This window comes from Scylla paramamosain, chromosome 24, assembly GCF_035594125.1.
Source record: "Scylla paramamosain isolate STU-SP2022 chromosome 24, ASM3559412v1, whole genome shotgun sequence".
NCBI lineage: Eukaryota > Metazoa > Arthropoda > Malacostraca > Decapoda > Portunidae > Scylla > Scylla paramamosain.
Window position 1 is genome coordinate 14,480,420 of NC_087174.1, and position 26,261 is coordinate 14,506,680.

Below are 26,261 nucleotides of genomic sequence, written 5' to 3' on the forward strand. Positions count from 1 at the left end.
AAACATTTATACATCATAATCATACATTATGTTTTCATAGTCTTTCTTTATGCCTTGTGAACAGTAGGCCTAGTATGGATGGCTCATCTAAGCCTGTCTTTCTGGTACTGGATGTGATGTGTTGCCATATGAAAAATTCTTGAGTGAGAGTGTGGGTGTATATTACAAGAGACCAGAAGTAGTTTATACCATGCATACCTTGCAAATTGCCAATAGCTAAAATAATGAAGATTGGTTTGATGAATTACTTTCTACCAATTTAATAATAGATCCTTTACATACAGGCATGACTACTGGTTACTGGCAGGCATTGTGACGCATGGTTATGGTCGTTGGCAAGACATCCAAAATGACATGCGTTTTGCTATCATCAATGAGCCCTTCAAGATGGATGTGGGCAAGGGCAACTTCTTGGAAATCAAAAACAAGTTCCTGGCACGAAGATTCAAAGTGAGTTGTGATCATTGATGGAATATTCATATTTAGTATCTGAATTGTATTATGTTTGAATACAGCTGTTGTGGATATAAAAGTTATTGCATAGTAGCAGAGGTGAGTTATAAGGAGGTAGGAGCTGTTGATCAGATTATAGCTAACATATTAAGTTATGAAGGAGAAACTAATCAGTACAAGTAAGCAATGGTAAGGGGGAGTATACCAGGAGATTAGACAAATGGCCTTACTCTTATTATGATCTGTATGAGTTTCAAAACTTCATTTAACCTGTATTTTTAGAAGTGGTGTGGTACAGCATGCAATATTTAAGTTGTAGGCGTGTTTGTACTAAAAACAAATCACAGCCCTGCTGCCAGATGACAGGCACCACTGCCCTTGGGAAAACAATCATGTACATCACCCTAGGTAGTAATTCTGTAAAATCCAGAAATAAGTATTAATAGACTCATCCATTAAGGTTTTCAGTTCATTTTCTTGGGAAGAGGAGCTTTTTAGGATAGCAGCAGACAGGGCAGAGGAGAAGCTTGTGAGGTGTGTAGCAGCGGCCTGTGGTCGTGTTTAGAGTTTGCATGTATGAGTTCTGAGCCAGAATTAATTTCCTTGTTTTAGCTTGATGTCATCTATAATATTGCAAAAATATAGATTTCTTTACCTGCACGTGATTTTGTTCAGAGATGATGCAAGAAACTCACTAACATATGAAAAAACAGAACTGCTCTGGGATTAAAGTCACAGCCAAGAAATAAAGTCTGATAATGCTGCCTGTCAGTCAAAAAGATAGGGAATATCACCAGAAAATGCATCATCCTCCCATCTTTTCCTTGCCTTATGTCATTTTCAGGTTCTTTTTAATGTGAAATGATGAAAAGAAATATTTCTTTATACAACAACTTCCTTGGTCTCAAAGAACATTATCTATATTCTATTCTTCAAAATATATTCCTGTGGGAATTTAAATGCTGCGCTGCTGTGATTACTACTGACTGATTGGCCAGTGAAAAGCATTTTGGCTTTTAGTTGCAGAAAGGTAAATGCTACCATGGGCAGATATGCTTCTGTATGCCTAGCGACTAAGTGTTTGACTTGTCAGTGACACTACTGGAAATGCCTTTTTTTTTTACCTACTTTCACTGGTGTTTAAAAAAAAAAATATATATTTATCCATGACTTGATTCATATTTCATGAGATTTTGTCTTAATTATTATTTGGATAACATTTAATCTATTTAAGGTTAATCACTTCAAGTGATGTGCTTTTCTTTTTGCTTTTTTAGATTATGTTGTATATTTCATGGTTAGTCCATTCCAGCAATTATGAAATATCTCTCAGGGGGTTTATGATTAATTTTTTTGAAGTCTGGCATCTTTAAATTATCATGTCATAAGGAACAGTTATTTGTACAGGTTTGATTACTACTCATAGCAATTAGAAGTCACCCCAATATGCCCTCTTGATCAGATTAAGTTTGCATTTATCATACAATATCAAAGCATTTGGGAATCAGTGATGATGTCTGTAAAATGTGTAAGATAGATATAAATTATTTTGATGTAAGGAAGGATAATAATGAATAGTTTGATAATGTAAACAGAATGATTTATATATGGAAACAATGATCTTCTCTTATATACAGTCTTATATACAGTAAAATCCCTCTCATCTGGCATTCGAGTATCTGGCAGCTTCAAGTATCCGGCACATTTTTCCCCGAGCCTTAAAATCAATAAAAAATCAATGTGTACTCATAAAATTGATTAAAATTCCCGTGCGAGGCATACTTTGTCCCCTCGTCACCAGAGCGCACTGCTTCGCGCTACCCGCGGCCCACTGCACTGTGTTTACTCAGTGACTCAGTCCCGCATGTGCACTGTTTATAGCCTGACACCTTCATCATGCCTAAACTTGTAGAAAAGAGGAAGCGTGTTGTGCTTACACTTAAGCAGCTGATCAGATCAGCTGCTGATTAAGATCAGCTGATCTTTGTTATGGTAAGATGCGTGAGTGTAGGGTGGTGATTGTGGACATAATTTCACTTCTATTCAAGTATCCGGCAATATTCAAGTATCCGGCATGTCGGCGGTCCCGTTGATGCTGGATAAGAGGGATTTTACTGTACGGTGAAACGTGGTGCAGCACTACTGGATCTAAAACTGTGTGAGCGTGTCACATCTGATGTGACACATCAGTGCAGTGGTGCAACACCATTGCATTTAAAACTGTGCAAGTTTGTGTTTTGTCCTTGCATCTGGTGTGCCACAGCAGTGCATTGGTGCAGCACCATGGCATCTAAAACTGTGTGAGTGTGTGTGTTTCGTCCTCACGTCTAGCAAGATACAGCACTGTGGTGATACAGTGCCATTGTGTCCACCATGGTAGTGAGACACCTCTCTTTTGTTTGTGTGTTGTTTGCAATGTAGCTGTGCTGTTGCTGACCTCCCTCTCACTCTCATGCAAGCTACTGTGACTAGTGTTATGGCTAACAAGAATTTGCATGTTCAGATATGTGAACTGTAAATGGAAATGCCTATACAATACATAGCATGTATGTTTTTATTTTTACTTTCTTTGATGCCAGTGGTAAGAAGACATGACCAATATGCAACAAAACCAGAATGGTAAGAATTTAGGAATCAATGTGAAACTTGGATACTGTGAAATTCAGGGAGGTACTGTATACAGTATATCTGCAGATAGTAAACATAAGTATGTATGTACTAAGTATTGTATACATATTTATATACAGCTCATACATAAATGTTATTTATAACGATAAACTACTTGTTTGTCACAACATTTAGTGGAACCAGACTAACTTGGTACTCGGGGTGTTGGTTGTTCCTGTCCCGCATTGGTGTCACATTCACAGTCAAGAGGCATATGAACACCTCTCTCTTTTACTCATACCGTTATTCTTTGCATTAATTATGCCAAAATTATAAGTTGTTATGTATGACTGCATTTTATATATATATATATATATATATATATATATATATATATATATATATATATATATATATATATATATATATATATATATATATATATATATAATCTTTCAATTCGATGATGGAACAACACTGTCTTCTGGTACACTTGGCTATGCATAAAGACCATGTGGCGTTGCTGCCCCAGTATCCTTGACGCATGAATCCTCCAGGCCATGCCCTGCTGGCCATTGTCAGGTCAAGTCACTCCGGGGTTGAGATGGCAACATTGCGGAAGAGTCAACACCCCAAGTACCAAGTTAGTCTGGTTCCATTATAGTCATGCCTGCTGGCCTGGGAGAGATGGGGAGAGAAAGGCTGGTGTCACACTATGCACTGATGACACAATGTTGCAAAAATACACAAACAAGTGTGCAGCATCTTATTAAGCTGTGGCAGCACCACACTGCCACATCATGTTGAAAGTAAGGAATAAACACACAACAGTTCTGTGGATGTGGTCACATTGTATGGCCATGCCACATGGTGCTGCCTTGCATGTGCAGGGAAGAAGGGGAAGAGGGGTGGTTTGGGAAAAAAAGGATTTAAGAGCATTCTGACGAAAATTAGAAAGAAAAATAATGTTTGAAACTATAATATTTAAAGAACCTTTTGTTGTATTTCTGTATGTTCTAATTGAATGTCAAACCTCTCACTTGTTTCCTAATCAACATAAAATGGATGAATCCAATGTCTACGATGTGTGAGCTTTCAATAATCTCTGCTTCCAGTGCCCAAACAACCTTGAATTTAAAAATTATGCTTGTGATGATTTCGCCATGGTGTGACATGGTACCAGCCATGTGTGCCATGTGGTGCAACACCAGCCAAAAAGAAGCATGTGTGGGAAGCTCATATGTATATATACTGACACACTTGCCAATGGAATTCATCCAACGACAGGATTGTCCCTCAAGTGGAATTTAAACAAGCAGTCTATTGCCCCACAAAATTCACCTTTTAAGATTTAGGGGAGTTTATTTTGCTGATATATTTGACATACCACTTTTTAACTGCTATATCAGTGATAGAAATATTATTTCCCTGAATATTTTGGCAATTTCTCTAAAAGTCTGGACTTGCCATTGTTTCAAAGCAGGCTTGTCTTACCTTTCCTGTTTTATTTCTGCTGCAGTTACTGGAGCAGGCATTGGTAATTGAGGAGCAACTGAGGCGTGCAACATTCCTCAACCTGCAACAGGACCCACACCACCCTGCCTGTGCCCTCAATGCTCGCTTTGCTGAAGTGGAGTGTCTGGCAGAATCTCACCAGCATCTCAGTAAAGAGTCATTGGCTGGAAATAAGCCAGCCAATGCTGTGCTCAACAAGGTATGGAGTCATTATTGGCATAACTGTGAACCAATTTTGTTCAGTGTAGGCCTACCAGTCTCTTGCAGTCTCCTTCATTCATATGTTGCTGCAGCATCTTCTTGCTCTGACATTGATTACACAGAGTGATGATTCTTTTGTTTGGATACGTTTACTAAAAACATTATTTCAATTAATAAAATGTCATTAAAGAAAGATATTACATTATGCAAAGGAGATAAAATTCAAGGTTAACGTACCTGAATTTGGAAGAATGAAAGATATTTAGATTGTCCTCATTATTATTCATTGTTGCTGACATTGGTTCCTAAGGAGTCTATTGCAAAGAATGGATTTAAGGAAATTTTTCCATGATACATGCATTGTATCACTTTCATTTGTGCCACATACTTTGCTGTCTGTTCCCTTGTATGAAATTTCTTTATTTGTTCTTATTTCATTCTTACCTTTAGGTATATTAAGAGTGCCAAGATTTTTAGCTTATTTCAGTCTCACCTTTTGGTTTATTAGGAATGCAAAGATGCTTAGAATCCATAGAGAGACAGGTTTTTTTTCAAGTTGTAATCCTTCCCAGGTGCTCAACCAACTGGAGGAGCTTTTGTCAGATATGAAGTCTGATGTGACACGTCTACCAGCCTCCCTTGCCCGCATCCCACCTGTGGCCCAGCGGCTGCAGATGTCAGAGAGGTCCATTCTGTCTCGCTTGGCCTCAGGAGCTGGTAATTTGGACAAGAACAGTCAAGGGGCAGGTGAGGGGCAATTTGCTGCTAGATTAGCCTTTCTTTCATCACTAGGGATAAACAGGTTTTATTTTCTTTCCTGTCATCTGTTAAAACAAGTTTCTTCAGTGAGGTTCCTATTAACTTGGCTTCCTTATTTTCCCTTCTTTGCTTTATTACTCTATTACAATCAATTCTTTTACTATTCATATTTAATGATCCTTCTTGGAAATGTAGTTTTATATGCATGTTGAACTATTCCACTCCTTTTATTGTAAAAAACAAATGGTTTCATTCTAATATCTCAGTCTTAATTTATTCATAATTTATATAGCTGTTGGTTTCTGTGAATCCACTTTCATTAGTGTTTTGAAACAATAACTTGAAAACCTATACTTTGTTAAGGTCTTTGCTTTTTTAATGTGCTATTGGGGATTAACATTTGAAGCAAATTTTTATTCTTTGGTCTGCACTTGGAAAACTTTGGTGGAAGGATTCATGGTTCATTTGATTGGCTGTTCTTCCTGAAGTCTTTCAGTGCCATGCATGGCTTTTTAGTGCCCCAGCTTTTTGTGATGTATATGTTTTGATTCAGAAATAGTTTTCATATACTGAGAGTTAGTTAATTCTAAAGTATTATCTTCAAAAAAGAAAATCTCAGAAGTTTTACTGGTGGAAGGAATTGTTGGTGAGAAGTAGAAGGCTTTGTATCCAAGTAGTTCATGCTTAATTTCTGGGCAGGTATTGTTTCCATCTTTAAAACATTTTATAAGTACAGCAAACATGTGATGAAAACCAAGAATTATAACTTTGCTGGATCCTTGACAATTTTGTGTAATGAGACTAGAGTCAATAAGTGAAATAGCTACATTACTGAAGACTCATTAAGGAATTTCGATACATTGGTATATTCTGGTACTCGAGAGAATTTCCTTATAAGAGAGGCTGTGTACTAGAAATAATAATTATGCAAATATATAGAATTTCATTTATGATCATAACACATTGGATTCAAGATTATTAAATGTTTTACATTCTTATATCCAAGGGGATATAAGAATAAGAATGGGTGGAATAAGAATAGGCTTATCATATAATGCCCATATTTTGAGTGCTACTAAATGTATTTAATCTGATGATTTTTTCCAAGTCATATTTGCTTATTTATGCATCTAGCACTAGGGGAGTTACAATACCTATATTTTTGGGAATGGAGGACAGAGAATAATGAGGTCAGGTATAGGTATAGGAGGTTAAAAGGAAGGCCTTGCCTACAGTGAATGAATTGTGTGAAGAATAGAATGACTGTGCAATATGCAAGAGTGATTGTGTCTGATAGAAGTGAGTTCATGAAAATGACATGGTCTTATTGATCCTTGGGAGGCGGTGTGGGCATAGTTATTGGTGTATGGACCCAGTTAGGGTGTGGAGGACTCTGGAATGCATCTCCTGTGGTCTTGGGATTGGAGTAGGTGCAGGGTAGGGAATAGTCTCAATGTGAAATAACAGGGATAAATAAACCTGTGTATGCTGTCAGGCCTTACTATGGATGCAAGTGGCCAGCTATGCTATAGCTATGCTCCTGGGGTGTTGTACAGTTGTCCATGAGACTCTCCCTTTCCACTGGGGCTGATGGGGTTAAGAGCATGAATGATGTATGTTTGAGTGTGTGGTGCTTTGTGTGGGCCACCCAGTGTGGGACTGCCAACCTAGTATATTGACTGATCAATTAAACATACTTAAACCTGATGGAGAGATTGAGGCAGGTAGTAAAGGAGTTGGAAGATTGTGTAAACACTGGAAATTGAGTGAATGAGAATAAGAATAAAAATTGTGTTTGAGGATGATAGATTGTAAGAAGAGGAATATGGTTTTGAATGTTGGATTATTTGGTATTCTGAATAACTTATAAGTTGTTGCTGATGGAGAACATATAGAGATAAAGTTTAGGAGGAGTGAAGCAAGAGTGGTATCATTAGGGGACAAGTGGAGCATTTGATTGAAGACTATTTGGAATGCATGGTAAGAGAAGATTACATGAAGGAATGATAGTAGACTGCATTTCATGGGATTGAACATGGAATATAGGAGGAGATGAGGTGGGATTAAATGTATTGAAGGTGTTTAAAAAACATGGTTGAATCTGAGGTTGAATGTACTGAAGAGGTGTTTGAGGGATATGTGTTGAGTAATGTGAGTGCATGAGTTTGAAGGAGACACATTTATAGAAGAGTACCTATTGATAAACAGAACAGGGAATGCTAAGTTTCTTTATTCTACAAGTGTTATCGTCAAGAAAAAAAATCATAGAAGTTTTACTGGTGGAAAGAATTGTTGGTGAAAGAGAGAAAAAAGGACTGTTACTTTAGTGAAGATAATGGGATCTGACAGAAGAGGCATAAAATTATAGGGAAAACCACAGATGAGGTGGATGGACAATGTGAAATGAGAGTTTGAAGAATGGAGAAGTCTCAAAAACATTATTGTTAACATGGCCTCAATGATGCATCTGGTTCAGGCAAGTGGTAGGTTAAGTGCAGGGAAGGGGATGACTGTGTTATGGCATACTAAGTTTAAGGCAGTGCTTCTGTCAGGTCTTAATGTAGAGGAAGTCGGATATGAAGTGCAGCTGACCTGAAGGCTGTGAGGATCAGTCCTCTCTCCCTTAGATGCCAGGCTAGGATGTGAGAGAATGTTTGTGAATGTAAGTGTATTCAAATAGATAACTTTTAACAGTCTCTCTTTCAAGGCGATACCAGCATTATAATTATATCACTGTTAAAACCCAGCTGTTGGCATTGCAGATGAATCAGTTTACTAACCATTTACTTGAGTTGCTTGCTAATGTGATGTTAGTAGTGTTGCTGCTCAGCTTGGTTAAACAGAAAATAAAACAAAGTTGAGCTATTTGCTCTCTAATATCATAGTAAATTAAATAGTTAATGGATTTTAAACTGTGTACTTCTAACTGCTCATATGTGCTTTGTAACAGTATATTCTTAAATTCCCTGTGTAGTTTTGGTCATCTTCATTTATCAGACATCATTGCTTACAACTTTTATTATTGCACACACTTGTGTATGTATAATAACATGTTGTTAACAATTTTTTATGTAACATTCTACAGCATTGTGGCTGAAATTGATTAATAATTAGTTCATATGATTGCATATCTCTGAAGGTGACATGTCTGGAAAGTAGGGGTCCTGGTAGTTCTGAAAATTCTATACTGGGCCAAAAATCCCATGTGATGTGTGAGGAATCAACAGGAATGTTGTCATATTCAAGCTGCCAGTTGTGTTACTACCACAGGCCCAATTTTTTTTGCATCAAACTACATGACAGATGACAGAGAGTCTCTTGATAATGTTACTTGTTAACAGTTTGGCTATGTGATCCATATTTGTGATGCACAACACTGTGATAGTGCAAAAAAGTCAACATCATTGACTGTTCTCACTTGTTATGCCTTCTAGAGGATGCTAGACAATTTGTCAGAAATGATGGTCTCATTTTTAGGTTTCTGGGTCATCATTAGTGATCATATTCTTTAAGGTAGGTATCACTGTTGGCACACTACAACATTTTCGGCATGACATCAAGGTAGAGTTGTCGATACTTTTGTGGAAAATAGATTGAGCACAAATTTTGCAGTCATTGTGCTCATGCCAAAATCATGTTAAAGTGGCATGCACAGGACCAGCATCAATCCCAATGACATTCATGATTTTTTTTTAATTGTCAATTGATAGTCCTTCATGATTAGATTGTCCACATTATCAGTGATATGGACTTTGACATGTAGATGACCAACTAGAATGCTGGTCGTTGTTGAACCAGGGTTCACCCATCTCTAAAATGGTTAAACCATTAATTATTTTATATAATATTCTATATCTATAACCTTGTTACTTAAAGCCTGCTGAATCTCTTAAACTGCTTCAGTTTAGTTATAATATATATATATATATATATATATATATATATATATATATATATATATATATATATATATATATATATATATATATATATATATATATATATATATATTTTTTTTTTTTTTTTTTTTTTTTTTTTTTTTATTTATTTTATTTATTTATTTATTATTTTTTTTTTTGGGGGGGGGAGCATGTCACCAAGCCTTGCCTACTGCCTACTTGCCTAAAGATGATTTAATGAAGAAACCAAGATTACAATATAATATATGATGATGCAAAAATATATGATATATAATAATAACAAACTTCCACACATGTTATAAAACTAAATTTTACAGAAACTGATTAAAAACTGCAAAGTTAGTGAGAATGCTAATCCATTAATTAAGAAGTTAGCTTCAGCAGTCAGTGGTTAATGGATATATAAAACCCTGCCTATCACTGCAGAATAGTGTAACAGTTAGTTTTCATAAGTACATGTGCACACACACAGTCTTTCCTTATTATTTGCAAGAGTTGTGTTTTTCAAATGTCTGTAAATAGATGGATTTGCAGATACTTTTCAAGTAATCTTAACTCTTGACATTTTGGCTTTAATCTCTACTGCCCACCTCAGTGTGGTATATCTACATCTTATAGTCCTTCCTGTTTCTTATATATGGCCTTTCATCACACTGTCACCACCTTATGCTCTATTCTATATCAATGTGTTTTGCTAATGTATCTATTATGCTTTTTTACCAAGTCAGCACATTTTTTGTACACTTAAGGGTGTTTCTTTGGGGCTGTGAAAAAAAATATATGATGACATTGTTAACATAACATGGCCACAGTGTGAATGAAGGGGAGGGAGAGGGACAGTTGGGCAGCAGTGGGCAATGTATACATACAATATACTGGCAGTAGGAAATGTACACAATTAACAAAAATACACTAAATTGACTGACTATGTTAATTGTTTTTCCAGTAAAAAAGTTAATCAGTACTGAATTTTATGGCACAATTAGTTTTACAAACAAAAGTAAATATGCTGAAAAACTCATGTTGGAAAAAATAAACAGATGGTAGCTGATTAGGTAAGGATGACACCATTCATGATTTGATGCTAATCTGACATGATTTACTTTACTAAAACCTAAGTAGAATTGAAATCAAGCAAACAAAAAGCAACCCATAGATCACATAATTAACCTGCTCTGTAAGATGTGTCCTTTTTGTAGGTATTACCTGAATCTGCAGTGATCTCTAGTCATCAAAAGTTAGCTGTAAGGGAACAAAATTTTCATCTTCGTGGTATTTTTTTCTGTGTATTACAGCTGAATCACAAGGATATTTTTACCCTGAAGCCATTGCCTGGCATTACTTGCCCTGGTTCTGTTCATAAATCACTTCATTGTGATTTACAAATATATTTGTTTTGTTAACAAATTTTACTTGGAATTTACTGGTTGTCAAAAGATTTGCTGTTGTTGCTAATCCCTAAACCACAAATTATCTTAACAGAAGCAGACCAACCATACTTTATCAGTAAGAGAACTATGATATTAAGTCTTGCACATACAGCACTGAAAATAACACCTGAAAATTAAAGAAATTTTGCCTACAAAGACAATGAGTACAGTTGAACGGATAAGCCCACATTGGAAGTGACCTCAGAGTGGAGAATACAGCTATTCTAGCTGTGGTGATGATTTTCATATTTGATTGCTGGCTTTTTTTTTTTTTTTTATTTCAACCCAGAAAATTTAATGATATTCTAATGATTATTATAATCTGTCTCATATAAAGTGGTGAAGGGGAAGCCTCCCTGTGGGAGGGTGGGGACAGGACACATCCTGTCCTTCAGAACCTGAGATTAGCCGGTGGAAAGCAGGCAGTGCAGTTTTAGTTTGGATTTATTTTGAGGACTAGGAAGATGTGGGTGAGTGCTCTCTCTCTCTCTCTCTCTCTCTCTCTCTCTCTCTCTCTCTCTCTCTCTCTCTCTCTCTCTCTCTCTCTCTCTCTCTCTCTCTCTCTCTCTCTCTCTCTCTCTCTCTCTCTCTCTCTCTCTCTCTCTCTCTCTCTCTCTCTCTCTCTGTTAGGCTGAGGCAGCAAAAAAACATACAATTTACTACTTATCCTTCATCCTTATAGTTTCTTGCTACAGGAAAAAACTTCCCTCACTCCTCCTCTTCAGATATCTTTCCTCACAAATATTAATAATCTTTCTTCTCTACATGGCGATCCCTCTCCCCCCACACCCTCATTCCTCACCCCTTCACAACTTGACCTGAACACACACACACACACACACACACACACACACACACACACTACAAGAGATAAGAGAAAGAGGAGACTTGATAACAATATACAAATTTGTAAACAATATAGGAAGAATAGACAGAAATGACTTGGTACCACAGATGGAGGAGGGAGAGAGACATGAGGGAGCATGGGAAGAAAATAAAGAGTGGATGTTCAAGCAACATCAAGAAATGCAGCTTCCCATATTGAACTATCAAAATCTGGAATGATTTCAAGGAAAACTTTAAAAATATGGTTCTGGAGACTGGACAAAATGAGCTTTGGCTTGTGTCCTGTACAATACAACGAGGTAAACACACACACACACACACACACACACATGTATGTACACATAACCTATACATTCATTACTCTTTGGTGTGTACAGTTGTGTACAGTATTATATGTGAGAACTTAGGCAGTTAATTTCCACCCTCTTTTCCCTCTCTTCTATATCACCATCCATCTCCACCATCCATTCTTACCATTATTCCATAAGTTATTTTTTTTTGTGCTAGCATTCAGTTCTTATGCATGCATGCACACATAAGAATAAAAAATACTGAAGAAACTTAATGATGAAAATGACACCAAACTTGAGGAAGAATTGGAAAAAAGTAGTTAGACTGGGACCTTATCTGGAAGGCAAAACAAGACCTATAAAAATAAGGTTAAAATCACAACAGGCAGCAGAAGAGATACTAAAAAGAACATCCAAACTAAGAGAAGTAGAAGATTGCAAGGATATATACATTACAAGAAACTGGAATTAAGAACAGAAAAAAAATTTGAAAGAAATGTATGAAGAGGCAAAAGAGAAAAATTATTCAAGACCAGAAGAAACAAAAATTTTTGGAGAGTTTTTGGAGACATAGTGAAGAAATGGTACATAAATGTAAAGAAATAAATGAAAATGAAACAGATAGTCATTAACAATTACAATATATGGAGAAGAGACAAGATTGGTAAATGAGGGTGAGGTGTAATGATAATGACAAGAAATGAAGCAAAGACTAAAATAGTGAAATATGGGGAAGGAAAAAGGCAGAAATAGTGTGTTAACTCGGATATTAATGGAGAAATACTGATGGTAATAACAACCTTATGTACCACCCAAAACAAATTCTTGGAACAAGGAAAAATATGAGAAAGTAATAGAAGATACTATCCAGTGTTTGAGTAAATTAATCAAAAGTGATAAAAGAATATTATTGGTTGATAACTTCAATTGCAAAGAAGTAATTGGGGAAATGTTTGAAACAGGAGGGAATGAGGCTGCATGGTGAGAAAGATTTCTGAAGCTGACTATGGAAAACAATGATGCAATGAGTGACTGAAAATACAAGATATAGGGAAGATGATAAACCAGCAAGACTAGACCTAATACTAACAAAGGGTATGGACCTAACTAAAGAATTAAGATAAGTGTGTTCCATGGGAAAAGTGACCATGTCATGATAGAAATAGAGACTGATAATGATGTCAGTTAAGAGAATGAATCATACAAGGAAAATAGGAGAAACTATGGAAAAGCAAATATTGATCATCTTTAAAAAATTTTATGGAAAAATGAACTGGGAAAAGTTGAAAAGAGCAAATGATGTGCAAGATAAATATGACATTTTTATGGAAATATATGAGACTGGAGTGAAGAAATTTGGCCCATTATACAAACCTAAAGAAAAACAGGTGTGGTTCAGTACAAGATGTGCAAGTGCAAAGATTTTATTTATTTATTTATTTTTTTATTATCTAAAAGGGACACTGGCCAAGGATAACAAAAATCCACTAAAAAAAAAAAGCCCACTGAGATGCTAGTCCCAGAAAAAGATCCAAAGCAGCAATAAAAAAATTGAGGGTTGTGTCTTGAAACCTCCCTCTTGAAGGAATTCAAGTCATAGGAAGGTGGAAATACAGAAGCAGGCAGGGAGTTCCAGAGTTTACCAGAAAAAGGGATGAATGATTGGGATGCGAGAAACAAGAAAGTCTTGTGCAGCGAGGCCGCAGGAGGAGGGGAGGCATGCAGTTAGCAAGAGCAGAAGAGCAGTTAGCATGAAAATAGCAGTACAAGACAGCTAGAGATGCAACATTGCAGCAATGAGAGAGAGGCTGAAGACAGTCAGTTAGAGGAGTTGATGAGATGAAAACTTTTAATTTCACCCTGTCTAGAAGAGTGGTATGAGTGGAACCCTCCCTACCCCCAGACATGTGAAGCATTCTCCATACATGGATGGATAAGGCCCCTTTACAGAGTTAGCAGCTGGAGGGTAAGAAAAACTGACGGAGACATCTCTGAATGCCTAACTTCATAGAAGCTGTTTTAGCTAGAGATGAGATGTGAAGTTTCCAGTTCAGATTGTAAATAAAGGACAGACTGAGGATGTTCAGTATAGAAGAGGGAGACAGTTGAGTGTCATTGAAGAAAAGGGGATAGTTGTCTGGAAGTTTGTGTCAAGTTGATAGATGGAGGAATTGAGTTTTTGAGGCATTGAACAATACCAAGTTTGCTCTGCCCCAATCAGAAATATTAGAAAGATCAGAAGTCAGGAATTCTGTGGCATCCCTGTGTGAAATGTTTACTTCCTGAAGGGTTGGACGTTTGTGAAAAGACGTGGAAAAGTGCAGAGTGGCATCATCAGTGTAGAAGTGGATAGGACAAGAAGTTTGGTTTAAAAGGTTATTGATGAATAATAAGAGAGTGGGTGCCAGGATAGAACCCAGAGGAACAGCATTGTTAATAGATTTAGAACAGTGACTGTACCACAGCAGCAATAGGATGGTCAGAAAGGAAACTTGAAATTAAGTTACAAAGAGAAGGGTTGAAGCCATAGAAGGGTAGTTTAGAAATCAAAGCTTTGTGCCAGACCCTATCAAAAGCTTTTGAGATGTCCAAGGCAACAGCAAAAGTTTCACCAAAATCTCTAAAAGAGGATGACCAAGACTCAGTAAGGAAAGCCAGTAGATCACCAGTAGAGCAGCTTTGATGGAACCCCTACTGGCAATCAGATAGAAGGTTGTGAAGTGATAGATGTTTAAGAATCTTCCTGTTCAGGATAGATTCAAAAACTTTAGACAGGCAGAAAATTAAAGCAATAGGACGATAGTTTGAGGGATTGGAACGGTCACCCTTTTTAGGAACAGGTTGAATGTAGGCAAACTTCCAGCAAGAAGGAAAGGTAGATGTTGACAGACAGAGCTGAAAGAGTCTGACTAGGTAAGGTGCAAGCACAGAGGCACAGTTTCGGAGAACAAATGGAGGTCCATAAGCCTTCAGAGGGTTTAGGCCAGCGAGGGCATGGAAAACATCATTGCAAAGAATTTTAATTGGTAGCATGAAGTAGTCAGAGGGTGGAGGAGAGGGAGAAACAAGCCCAGAATCGTCCAAGGTAGAGTTTTTAGCAAAGGTTTGAGTGAAGAGTTCAGTTTTAGAGATAGATGTGATAGCAGTGGTGCCATCTGGTTCAAATAAAGGAGGGAAAGAAGAAGAAGCAAAGTTATTGGAGATATTTTTGGCTAGATGCCAGAAGTCATGAGGGGAGTTAGATCTTGAAAGATTTTGACACTTTCTGTTAATTAAGGAGTTTTTGGCTAGTTGGAGAACAGACTTGGCATGGTTCTGAGCAGAAATATAAAGTGCATGAGATTCTGGTGATGGAAGGCTTAAGTACCTTTTGTGGGCCACCTCTCTATCATGTATAGCACGAGAATAAGCTGTGTTAAACCAAGGTTTAGAAGGTTTAGGGCGAGAAAAAGAGTGAGGAATGTATGCCTCCATGCCAGACATTATCACCTCTGTTATGCACTCAGCACACAAAGACGGGTCTCTGACACGGAAGCAGTAGTCATTCCAAGGAAAATCAGCAAAATACCTCCTCAGGTCCCCTCAACTAGCAGAGGCAAAATGCCAGAGGCACCTTCGCTTAGGGGGATCCTGAGGAGGGATTGGAGTGATATGACAAGATAAAGATATGAGATTGTGATTGGAGGAGCCCAACGGAGAAGAAAGGGTGACAGCATAAGCAGAAGGATTAGAGGTCAGGAAAAGGTCAAGAATGTTGGGTGTATCTCCAAGACGGTCAGGAATACGAGTAGGGTGTTGCACCAATTGCTCTAGGTCATGGAGGATAGCAAAGTTGTAGGCTAGTTCACCAGGATGGTCAGTGAAGGGAGAGGAAAGCCAAAGCTGGTGATGAACATTGAAGTCTCCAAGAATGGAGATCTCTGCAAAAGGGAAGAGGGTCAGAATGTGCTCCACTTTGGAAGTTAAGTAGTCAAAGAATTTCTTATAGTCAGAGGAGTTAGGAGAGAGGTATACAGCACAGATAAATTTAGTATGAGAGTGACTCTGTAGTCGTAGCCAGATGGTGGAAAACTCAGAAGATTCAAGAGCGTGGGCACAAGAGCAGGTTAAGTCATTGCACACATAAACGCAGCATCCAGCTTTGGATTGAAAATGAGGATAGAGAAAGTAGGAGGGAACAGAAAAGGGGCTACTGTCAGTTGTCTCAGGCACCTGAGTTTCAGTGAGGAAAAGAAGATGAGGTTTAGAAGAGGAGAGGTGGTGTTCTACAGATTGAAAATTAGATCTTAGACCACGAATGTTGCAGAAGTTAATGAAGAAAAGTTGAGGGGGGGTGTCAAGACACTTAGGGTCGTCGACAGAAAGGCAGTCCGACCTGGGGACATTTATGGTCCCCTCCCCAGATGGGGACTCTGAGGCTGGTGTAGGAGTCGCCATGATGATTTTAAAATTTTTGAGTGAAGGGTGTGTGTGTTATTAGGTGCTTGTAGTTTTGTGTGGAGGAAGAGAGTTGTCTTTAGAGGGCAGGCTGTGACTGCCCCCTTGTGTTGTGAGACACAAAGGGAAACGTTCAGTGTGGTCACAGCTGGGTTTAATGATAAGTTCACAGCACCCCCTGAACAGTGCTTTAGACCTCACTGGGAGTAATTATCGTTTCGGCAGGTGTCTACTGCCTCCTCCTTGAGAGGCAGTAGACATATATATATATATAGTATAGTAGAGGTAGTATATATATATATATATATATATATATATATATATATATATATATATATATATATATATATATATATATATATATATATATATATATATATATATATATATTAACGTGAATTTTGCATAATTTTTAGTACATATTTCTTTTCATATTCACACAACTTGGAAGATGTGGATGTGGAAATTTATTCCACACTCAATTGCCAAATGTCACAATATTTTTACACTAGCAGACAAAATTCCCCAATATGGTAACCCTGGTTCTTCAACGGGATCACATTTAACTTATTTCAAAAGTTGAATTACTGTCTTACCCTCTGTGTCTCTCCTCCAAATATATAAAAATGAAGGAAATATTTATAGAAACTATAAATTAGTAATAAATTGCAGCGTTTGCTACATCTTGTATTTGAAATCAAGGAACTTTGTTTGAAAACCGAATTATGGCAACTGAAGCAATTGTGAATTAAAATTTTTGTTTGAAAACCAAGTTGTTTGGAAAGGGAGACATTTGGTAACCAAGGTTCCACTGTAGTTGAAAAGTGCAAGGATGAAGCAAAACTGTTCTATATATTTCATTAATGGAAAAATTAAATCAAAAGAAAAATTGTAAAGGTTGAAGGGTGGAAATGAAACGTAAAGATCCAAAAGACATGAACAAATTTTTAAACAAAAAGTTCCAACAAGTTTTTACGGAAGAATCAGAATTTAAAGAACCACAAGACGAGAAGACAGAAAAGCAAATGTGGGAAATTTTAGCAATTAAAGATGAAGTTTATAAAATGATGGAGGAACTGGAAGAGAGAAAAACAAGACCAGATGAAGTATCAGGTTTCATTTTAAGAGTGCAGGAAACAGTTAATTGTACCAGTATAATAAGTAAATAAAGAGCTTACTATCAACTGGAAGAGTGCCTAAGGAATGGAAAAGAGAAGACATAGTGCCTATTAATAAAAGTGGAAAGAAAGAAGAACCACTAAACTATGGAACAGTAACAATGACCAGCATAGTATGTAAAATCTGTGAAAAGTGATAAAGAAGCAGTGGACAGAATTTCTTGAAAAACATGATATAATAACAGAAAAACATTATGGTGTTTAGACAAAAGTGATCATGTGTAACCAATTTGATGAGCTTTTATTCAAGAGTAACTGATATAACATAGGAGAAGGATGGATGGGTAGACTGTATTTAGATCTAAAAAAAAAAAAATTCAAGAAAGTTCCCTACAACAGGCAATTATGGAAGCTAGAAAATATAGGATTAAGTGGAGAGAGAGAGAGAGAGAGAGAGAGAGAGAGAGAGAGAGAGAAACAGGATGGAAAGTTACTTAAAGGGAAGAGAATGAGAATGGTAGTAAAAGATGTTAAATCAAAATGGAGAAGTGTAGATAGTGGAGTACCACGAGGATCAATGCTGGCACCAATACTTTTCCTGGTCTACATAAATGATATGCCTGAAGGAACGACATGAGCTTGTTTGCAGACAGTGCGAAGTTACAAAGACATATAAGAAACAACAAATACTGAAATTCTACGAGAGGATTTGAATAAAATCTGGGACTGGAATTAGAAGTGGGAGATGAAATTTGATGTGAAAAAAAAATGTCATGTAATGGAAATGGGAAAAAAATGAAGAGACCAAAATGGACATATAAAATGTGAAATGAAGAAATAATAAAAGTACAAGAAAAGAAAGATCTGGGAGTGACAATACAGGATAGTCAACAGTCAGAAAAGCTTTTTGAAAGAATATTCAGAGATACATATAAAAGGTGAGAAATATTGGAACAGCATTCCACTACATGGATAAAGACACGATAAGAAAAATAATTACCATTGTGATTAGACCAAAGCTGGAATATGCTGAATCAGTGTGGTCTTCCCACAAGAAGAAATATGTCAAAAAACCAGAAAGGATACAAAAGATGGCAACTAAGATGGTTCCAGAACTGGAAGAATTAATATATGAAGAAAGGTTAAATAAAATTAATCTGCCAACATTGGAACAAAGAAGAGAAAGGGGAGATTTAATACTAATTTATAAATTGTAAAATAGAATGGAAGAAGTTGATAATGAGAAACTGCTGCTAAGAGAAGTAGGAAATACCAGTTACACATGAGGACACAAGAAAAAAACTAAGAAAAAGGAAAATGCTTGAGTAACATGAAGAAATATAGTATCCCACTGAGAAATATAGAAGTTTGGAGCAAGCTAATTGATGATGTAGTATCAGCAATTAGTGTGCACAACTTTAAAGAAAAACTGGACAAGTGTAGATATGGAGATGGTGCCACACAAGTATAACTCAGGCCCTGTAAATTACAACTAGGTAAATACAGGGACAAGAGAAGGGAATGTCAAGGTCAAGTGATTTTGTGGGGCTTTGTGTGAAGTTTATGACTAAATATATATTTAAGAAATTTGAGTAAAACAGTGAAGTGCTGTCAAATTACCCATTTTCCACTGCCTTCTGACCAGCCTTTGTTGGATTCTGTCAGCCAATCACCAGCCACCTTCAACCAGTCACTAGCCTCTGTGTAGTTATGTCCATCCTCTCACTCCCAGGGGAGGAGCAAGCTTTGCCACTTTATGTGAGACAAAGTATGGCATCTATTTTATGTAATTTTTCTACACAACCTGAAACCAATCCATTGACAACATTAGCAAGCAGTGAAAGGGAATGTGGGATGATGTGTGGTGGTAATATGTGCTTCATGCAAGGTTTAGATTGGTGTTAGCTTGTGAAACTAGAATTTGTATATATTTCCCTTCTGATGGTGATCTGTTAATAATTAAGTCTTTCATTGTTGAGCTCACAAATGTTGAGGTCTGGCTGCATATATATATATATATATATATATATATATATATATATATATATATATATATATATATATATATATATATATATATATATATATATATATGTATGTATGTATGTATGTATGTATATATATATATATATATATATATATATATATATATATATATATATATATATATATATATATATATATATATATATATATATATATATATATATATATATATACACACACACACACACACACACACACACACACACACACACACACACACACACACACACACACACACACACACACACACACACACACACACACACACACACACACACACACACACACACACACACACACACAGTATATATACAGCCAGCTCAACATTCATTTAGCTTAGATAACAGAGACATTTGTGAACGTTGAAAATCTGGAAATAATTAGTGTGCCCCCATAAAATCTTCAAACATTCCACTCTCAGTTAGGTAATGCATCCCCTTAAAAACACTCCTGATTCCCCTATGGCCTTGTTTGAGTAAAGAAAAAAAACTTGTGTTTGCATATGCTTCAAACAGTTTATTTAATATTTAATGAAAGTAAAATAATAATGAATATTGTGATGTGGCCTCTTGCTCCAGCCTCCCTACTCTTTAGAACCACCAGCATGGCTGCCAAATGCTGTATTGCCACTGCTGTCACCACTACCTTTCTGTCTCCATAACATCATTGCAATGGTGTGAGTGAGGGCAAGGGAGAAGGAAAGTTGGGCAGTAATAGGAAATGTACGCAAGTGGTCGGCAAAACTGCACTAAATTGACAACATAACTTTGGAGTGAAGGGAATGTGGTTTGATGTGGCAGGTGGCATACTTTTTTGTATATATGTGTGGCACTGAGCTGTGCTGTGCACAAGATTTGAACTTGTGACAAAAAAAACAAAAAAACAATGCCAATCTGCAAATGATTGATTTGCCGAATGTTGTACCCACAAATGTTGAGGGCTGGTTACATATATATATATATATATATATATATATATATATATATATATATATATATATATATATATATATATATATATATATATATATATATATATATATATATATATATATTAAACTGTATATGGTGCTCAACATAAAGATTTGGCATGGTTGTGAAAGTGCTTAGACAGTACAGTATATTTTGAAGGAAATATGTGAGACAAAGTTGAAAGTGTCTGCATGTCACATTGGCAACTTTGACAATGGTATGAGCAAGCCTACTTCTATTACTCAAAACCACCTAAGCAAAATAATTCACATAATTTATGTGAAGTAGACTGGTCAAAAAACCAAGGTAATAGGGAGTTGGTTGTTCTAACAAAATTAGAAGCATGGTATTGATATACACATTATAGGAAGGAAAATTGCGGTTTTCCACCCTGCTCTCTCAGGATTCGCTTCCTCTTGTCACATGTAAAACAAAGTCCACAGAACAGAGTATCACAATCACAACTCTCCTAGAAGTCACACAAGGATTGGTGAATGCCAAACACTGATGTGCTGGCTAAATATTTTAGGAAACATATTATTGCAATGATGTCATACAGGCACCCCAACTTTGTCTCTCTTATTTTCTCAAAAAAATTTAATGAATAAAATCTTTTATAATGCCTTGGTGTTTTCACCACGATGTGGATCTTTTTATCAATCATTTTTAATCTATCTATATATTTGTCCCTCACGCCTTGCTCCTTTGAGGAATTTCCCCCAAGGGAGTGAGCATAGCATAAGTGCCTAAACCTCTCCCTATCCATACATAGCCTTCTAGCTTGTTGAAGCACTTGGCCACTACAAGCACCTCTTTCTTGCTTGTATTCCTTTACCCAATCTTTCTGTCTTCTAAGTGGCCTTCCTCTTGTGTTAACACCTTTATCTTTGTTTATATATACTTTCTTAAGGGGACCGTCTGGCCAAAACCCTAAAATTGCTATTATCAACCAGTTTTCACAAATCTGGTATATTGTGTATAATAGTGAGGTGATGTTACATGCTTAGTTTCATGTATATCACTTCATAAATAACCACATTAATGGTTTTGCAATTTTTTGAAAAACTGAAATTTTGATATTTTTTTGTTTCTTAGGTAAAGTTGAAAAAAAAATGCAAATAAACTAAATTCAATTATAAATACTGTTGTGAAGAATTTTTTTATTTCCTTAAATTTTTGTTTTTGTCGAATTTTTCAAATTTTGGTCTAGACTAGAAAATATTGCTAATTTATAAATATAAGTAACCTAAATTTTAGAAATCTGCTTCTGACAAAAATAGCAGTTTTATCACTTTCATATGCAAAAAGTTTCATTACAATTGGTGCAATGGTTAGCAAGAGATAAGGAAAAGAAGAAAAATATGACAAACCAAGATATTTGAAGATAAAGGCAGACAACTATTTTTGCCTTCTATTTTTGCTTTTTCTACAAAACAACATCCATTATGCATGTTATGTCATACATTGACTCCTTATGGAGTAATACATGGTATTCACATGAAACGTTAGTGTAATTAGCTGGCATCTGTTTGCCTTTTCTATGCAAAATATTATACGCTCAAAGGTGTGGGTATCTTTGTTTTCCTAATGCCCTCCTGGCATATAGTCATTGCTGAACTGAAGCTGCTTCTTCACCTTCCTCTTCTTTCTGTCTACAACTCGCCTATTTCCATAGACTGGGAGATGTCTGTGTTAGTCCCGAACAGGTGTGTCATCAAGTTAGTTTCTCTGCTGAAATTGTGTTCTAAAGTCGTCATCCAAGCCACAAACATCAGTCAGAAATGGCCAGGATGTTTTACTTTCGAGCATTTGCTAAACAGTTTTCCATGCAGAGACTCATTCAGGAGCAGGGGCATTGCACAGCATTGTACTGCAGCTGTTGTAGATAACTGTCACGTCTGTGTTGAAGTTGACATATAGAATGATTGTGACAGTGCCTACAGCCCCTTCTGGGATACTTCAGCTGTGCTGCAGTTGCCTGCAGCAGAGAAGAGATAATGAATTTCTCACATTTCTTCACAGTTTGTGGGATGTTATCATACAACAAATCAAGCGATTTCTTGTGGGAAGAAATAGGGAGTGGAATTGAAGTACTTGCTGGTGTAGAAGCCAATCCTGAGGTAGACGTTCAGGCAGAAACATAAGAAAGTGGTGAAGTTGAGGTATTGGTGGTGGTAATGCTTAATGAGTGAGGCGAGTCACGGCAAGGTGAAAGAGTGGGTGGCAGCAAGCGTGGGCTGGTCAGCTGGGTGCCAGGCACACAAGGTGGTGGAGAAGGCAGGCTGATAAAGTTGTTTTTTTCTTCCCTGCCGCTTTCTTCAGGTTCTTCAATCTTATCTTGTTGACCCTTGATATCTTGGGAAAAAAGAAGTCTATAGATGCAAGTAAAGTAAGATGGATGAGTGAAATCAGAGGGGATAGATAACATACATAACTTCCCTCTCTCTGGCATGTCTGCCTGAAGAGATGTGTGTTATTTATAACCTTGGTATAGTCACCAGATGTCTAGAGATGCCAGTGAATACCATGTAAGAAAAATATTTTGCCATTTATCAGTTATAATAAAGCAACATACAGTGCCCGCTTGCAGGGTAGTGGAAGAGCATGATGTCATGGGAGAGATGAGAAGGGAAAGGGGCCATATCATCTTTATTTTTGTAAATTTTTCAAAGAAACTTTGTCATAATGCATGATAAAATGAAGTTTTTATTTATTTATTTATTTATTTATTTATTTATTTATTTATTTATTTATTTATTATTTATTTACTTGTTTATATTCTTTTTTCTTTCACAGACCTTAAACTCTTCAGTCTTCATCTCATTATCTCAATATCTCTCTATGTGTGTATTTCCATCCATTCCACCACTCCCATAATTCACATGACTTGCACAGGTGGTCTACCACGACTCAAACACACATTGTTCTCAGCCTCTCACTCTCTCATCTTGTTACTCATCATGCCCCTCTCTTATAGCTTATTTCCACAGCATACTGTCTTAATTGTTGTGCCCTATTCCATGTTCAGGTATGTGATCCATACATCAATGTTGCCTCAAGAATATTACTCTTTGAATGTCTTTTTACATTCATAGACATTTTTCTCTTTTTTCATGATTCTTGCCTCTTGCAAGTGATTCTATGACAAACCTACTATTCACAACCTTCTCTTCTTTCCATCCTGAAGACAGTCAGAGGAGAGGAATTGATAAGACAAAAAGCTTTTGATTCCACCCTGTCTAAAATAGCAGTGTGAGTGGAACCCCCACACATGTGAAGTCTACTCCATACATGGCTGGATGAGGCCCCTGTACAGAGTTAGCAGCTGGGGGAGCAAGAAAAACTGACAGAGATGACTCAGAACACCTAACTTCATTGAAGCTGTTTTAGCTTGAGATGAGATGTGAAGTTTTCAGTTTAGATTCAGTGTAGAAGAGGACAATTGAGTCTCATTGAAGAAGAGGGGATAGTTATCTGGAAGGTTGTGTTGAGTTGACAGATAGAAGAATTGAGTTTTTGAGGCATTGAACAATATTAAGTTTGCTCTGCCCCAATCAGAAATTTTAGAGATCAGAAGTCAGGCTTTCTGTGGCTTCCCTCCATGAACTGTTTACTTCCTGAAGGGTTGGATGTCTATGAAAAGACATGAAAAAATGCAGGGTGGTGTCATCATCGTAAGAGTGGATAGGACAAGAAGTTTGATTTAGAAGATCAGTGATGAATAATAGGAAGAGAGTGGGTGACAGGACCGAACCCTGAGGAACACCATTGTTTATAGACTTAGGAGAACAGTGACTGTTCACTACAGCAGCAATACAATGATCCAAGAGGAAACTTGAGATGAAGTTACAGACAGAAGGATAGAAGCTGTAGAAGGGTAGTTGGGAAATCAAAACTTTGTGCCAAGCTCTATTGAAAGCTCTAGATATGTCCAAGGCAACAGCAAAAGTTTCACCAAAATCTCTAAAAGAAGAATACCAAGACTCAGTAAGGAAAGCCAGATCACCAGTAGAACGGCCTCATTGGAACCCATACTAGTGATCCGATAGAAGGTTGTGAAGAGATAGATGTTTAAAAATCTTCCTGTTGAGGATAGATTAAAGAATTTTCTAGGCAGAAAATTAAAGCAATAGGACAGTAGTTTGAGGAATTATAATGGTCACCCTTTTTAGGAACAGGCTAAGTGTGGGCAAACTTCAGCAAGAAGGAAAGGTAGATGTTGATAGAGTTGGAAAAGTTTGACTGGGCAAGGTGCAAGAGTTGGAAGAGTTTGACTGGGTAAGGTGCAAACATGGAGGCACAGTTTCGGAGAACAATAGGAGGGATCTCATCAGGCCCAAGAGCCTTCTGAAAGTTAAGGCCAGTGATAGCATGGAAAGCATCTCTGCTAAGGGTTTTAATGGGTAGCATGAAGTAGTCGAAAAGTGGAAGAAAGGGAGGAACAAGCCCTAAATCATCCAAGGTGGAGTTTTTAGCAAAGGTTTGAGTGAAGAGTTCAGCTTTAGAAACAGATGAGATAGCAGTGGTGCCACCACTGCTATTTTTGACTAGGTGCCAGAAATCTCGAGGGGAGTTAGATCTTGAAAGATTTTGACACTTTATAGCACTGTTCCCATTTACTGAAATATACTCACTTCCATTCTCTCCACACTGCTCTCCTATGTTATTTTGTGACTGTTTTTACAGTGTTGTGATATTACATTGCTAAGATCATGCCCTGTGCTATGAATAAGCCTTTAAAGGAAGGTGCTAAGATGATTACAGTTGAGATGAAGATTTCCACTTTGTCATATATATATATATATATATATATATATATATATATATATATATATATATATATATATATATATATATATATATAATGGCGCTTAAAATGATGTTTATATAATTACTTCTTGGTTGATGGAATAGATTGGATGCGTTTCACTTAATACTTATGGAAAAAAATTATTTGATTTATAGGTAAATTGGACCATAAACACCCACCAAAAACTTATTATGTTTACAATCCAAGGTACTTCTTTATAATACGTAGTTCTATTATCCATTGTGCAAAGTTATTTGGTGCTAACAATTCGGTATTATTGAAATATCCATCCTTGTAATACATTATGCAGCAAAAATTTTGGTACTAGATGCATTATATCTTTTTCCTAGATAATGCAGTGCACATTCAGCTCATAGACATTGAGTTGCAGGAACTTCCATGTCCTAGCCTAACCTAACCTATTACAGTGCTGTAGCATAACGCCATCCCTAATTTAATCTTTATGTTTTTAATATTGTTAGTTATACTGTTCAAGCCATTACTGTTATTGTTATTATTACTACCTGTACAAGTATGTATTGCCATCATTTTTGCTGACTATTTTTATTGTGTTCGGGAGCATTGGAGGGGCTTAGGGGGATAATGATATATTATCTGACATTCATTGCCATCCAGCAAGGTCTTAGCTGTTGTGTGCCGTACAATCAAGAGATTACTAGTGTGCAGATACATTAGTACATATATACATACTAGATACAATATAAAACTACTTTCCTTATTATTTATTCTATTTATTTATTTATTTATTTATTCATTTATTTACTACTTATTTTATGATCATTATGAAAAGTCTCAGCATTATTTGCTTATTATCTGTTTTAATATTTTTGCTTTGTA

General features: G+C 36.5%; 1 protein-coding gene across 1 annotated transcript in view; it reads left to right on the forward strand.

The window, feature by feature from the left end:
* Positions 1 to 26,261, forward strand: part of LOC135112801 (chromodomain-helicase-DNA-binding protein Mi-2 homolog) — a 108,029-nt gene that overhangs the window by 79,732 nt on the left and 2,036 nt on the right. The window contains 3 exon segments of the mRNA XM_064027623.1: positions 285 to 450; positions 4,580 to 4,774; positions 5,349 to 5,523. Of these exon segments, the coding sequence (XP_063883693.1) occupies positions 285 to 450; positions 4,580 to 4,774; positions 5,349 to 5,523 (536 nt within the window).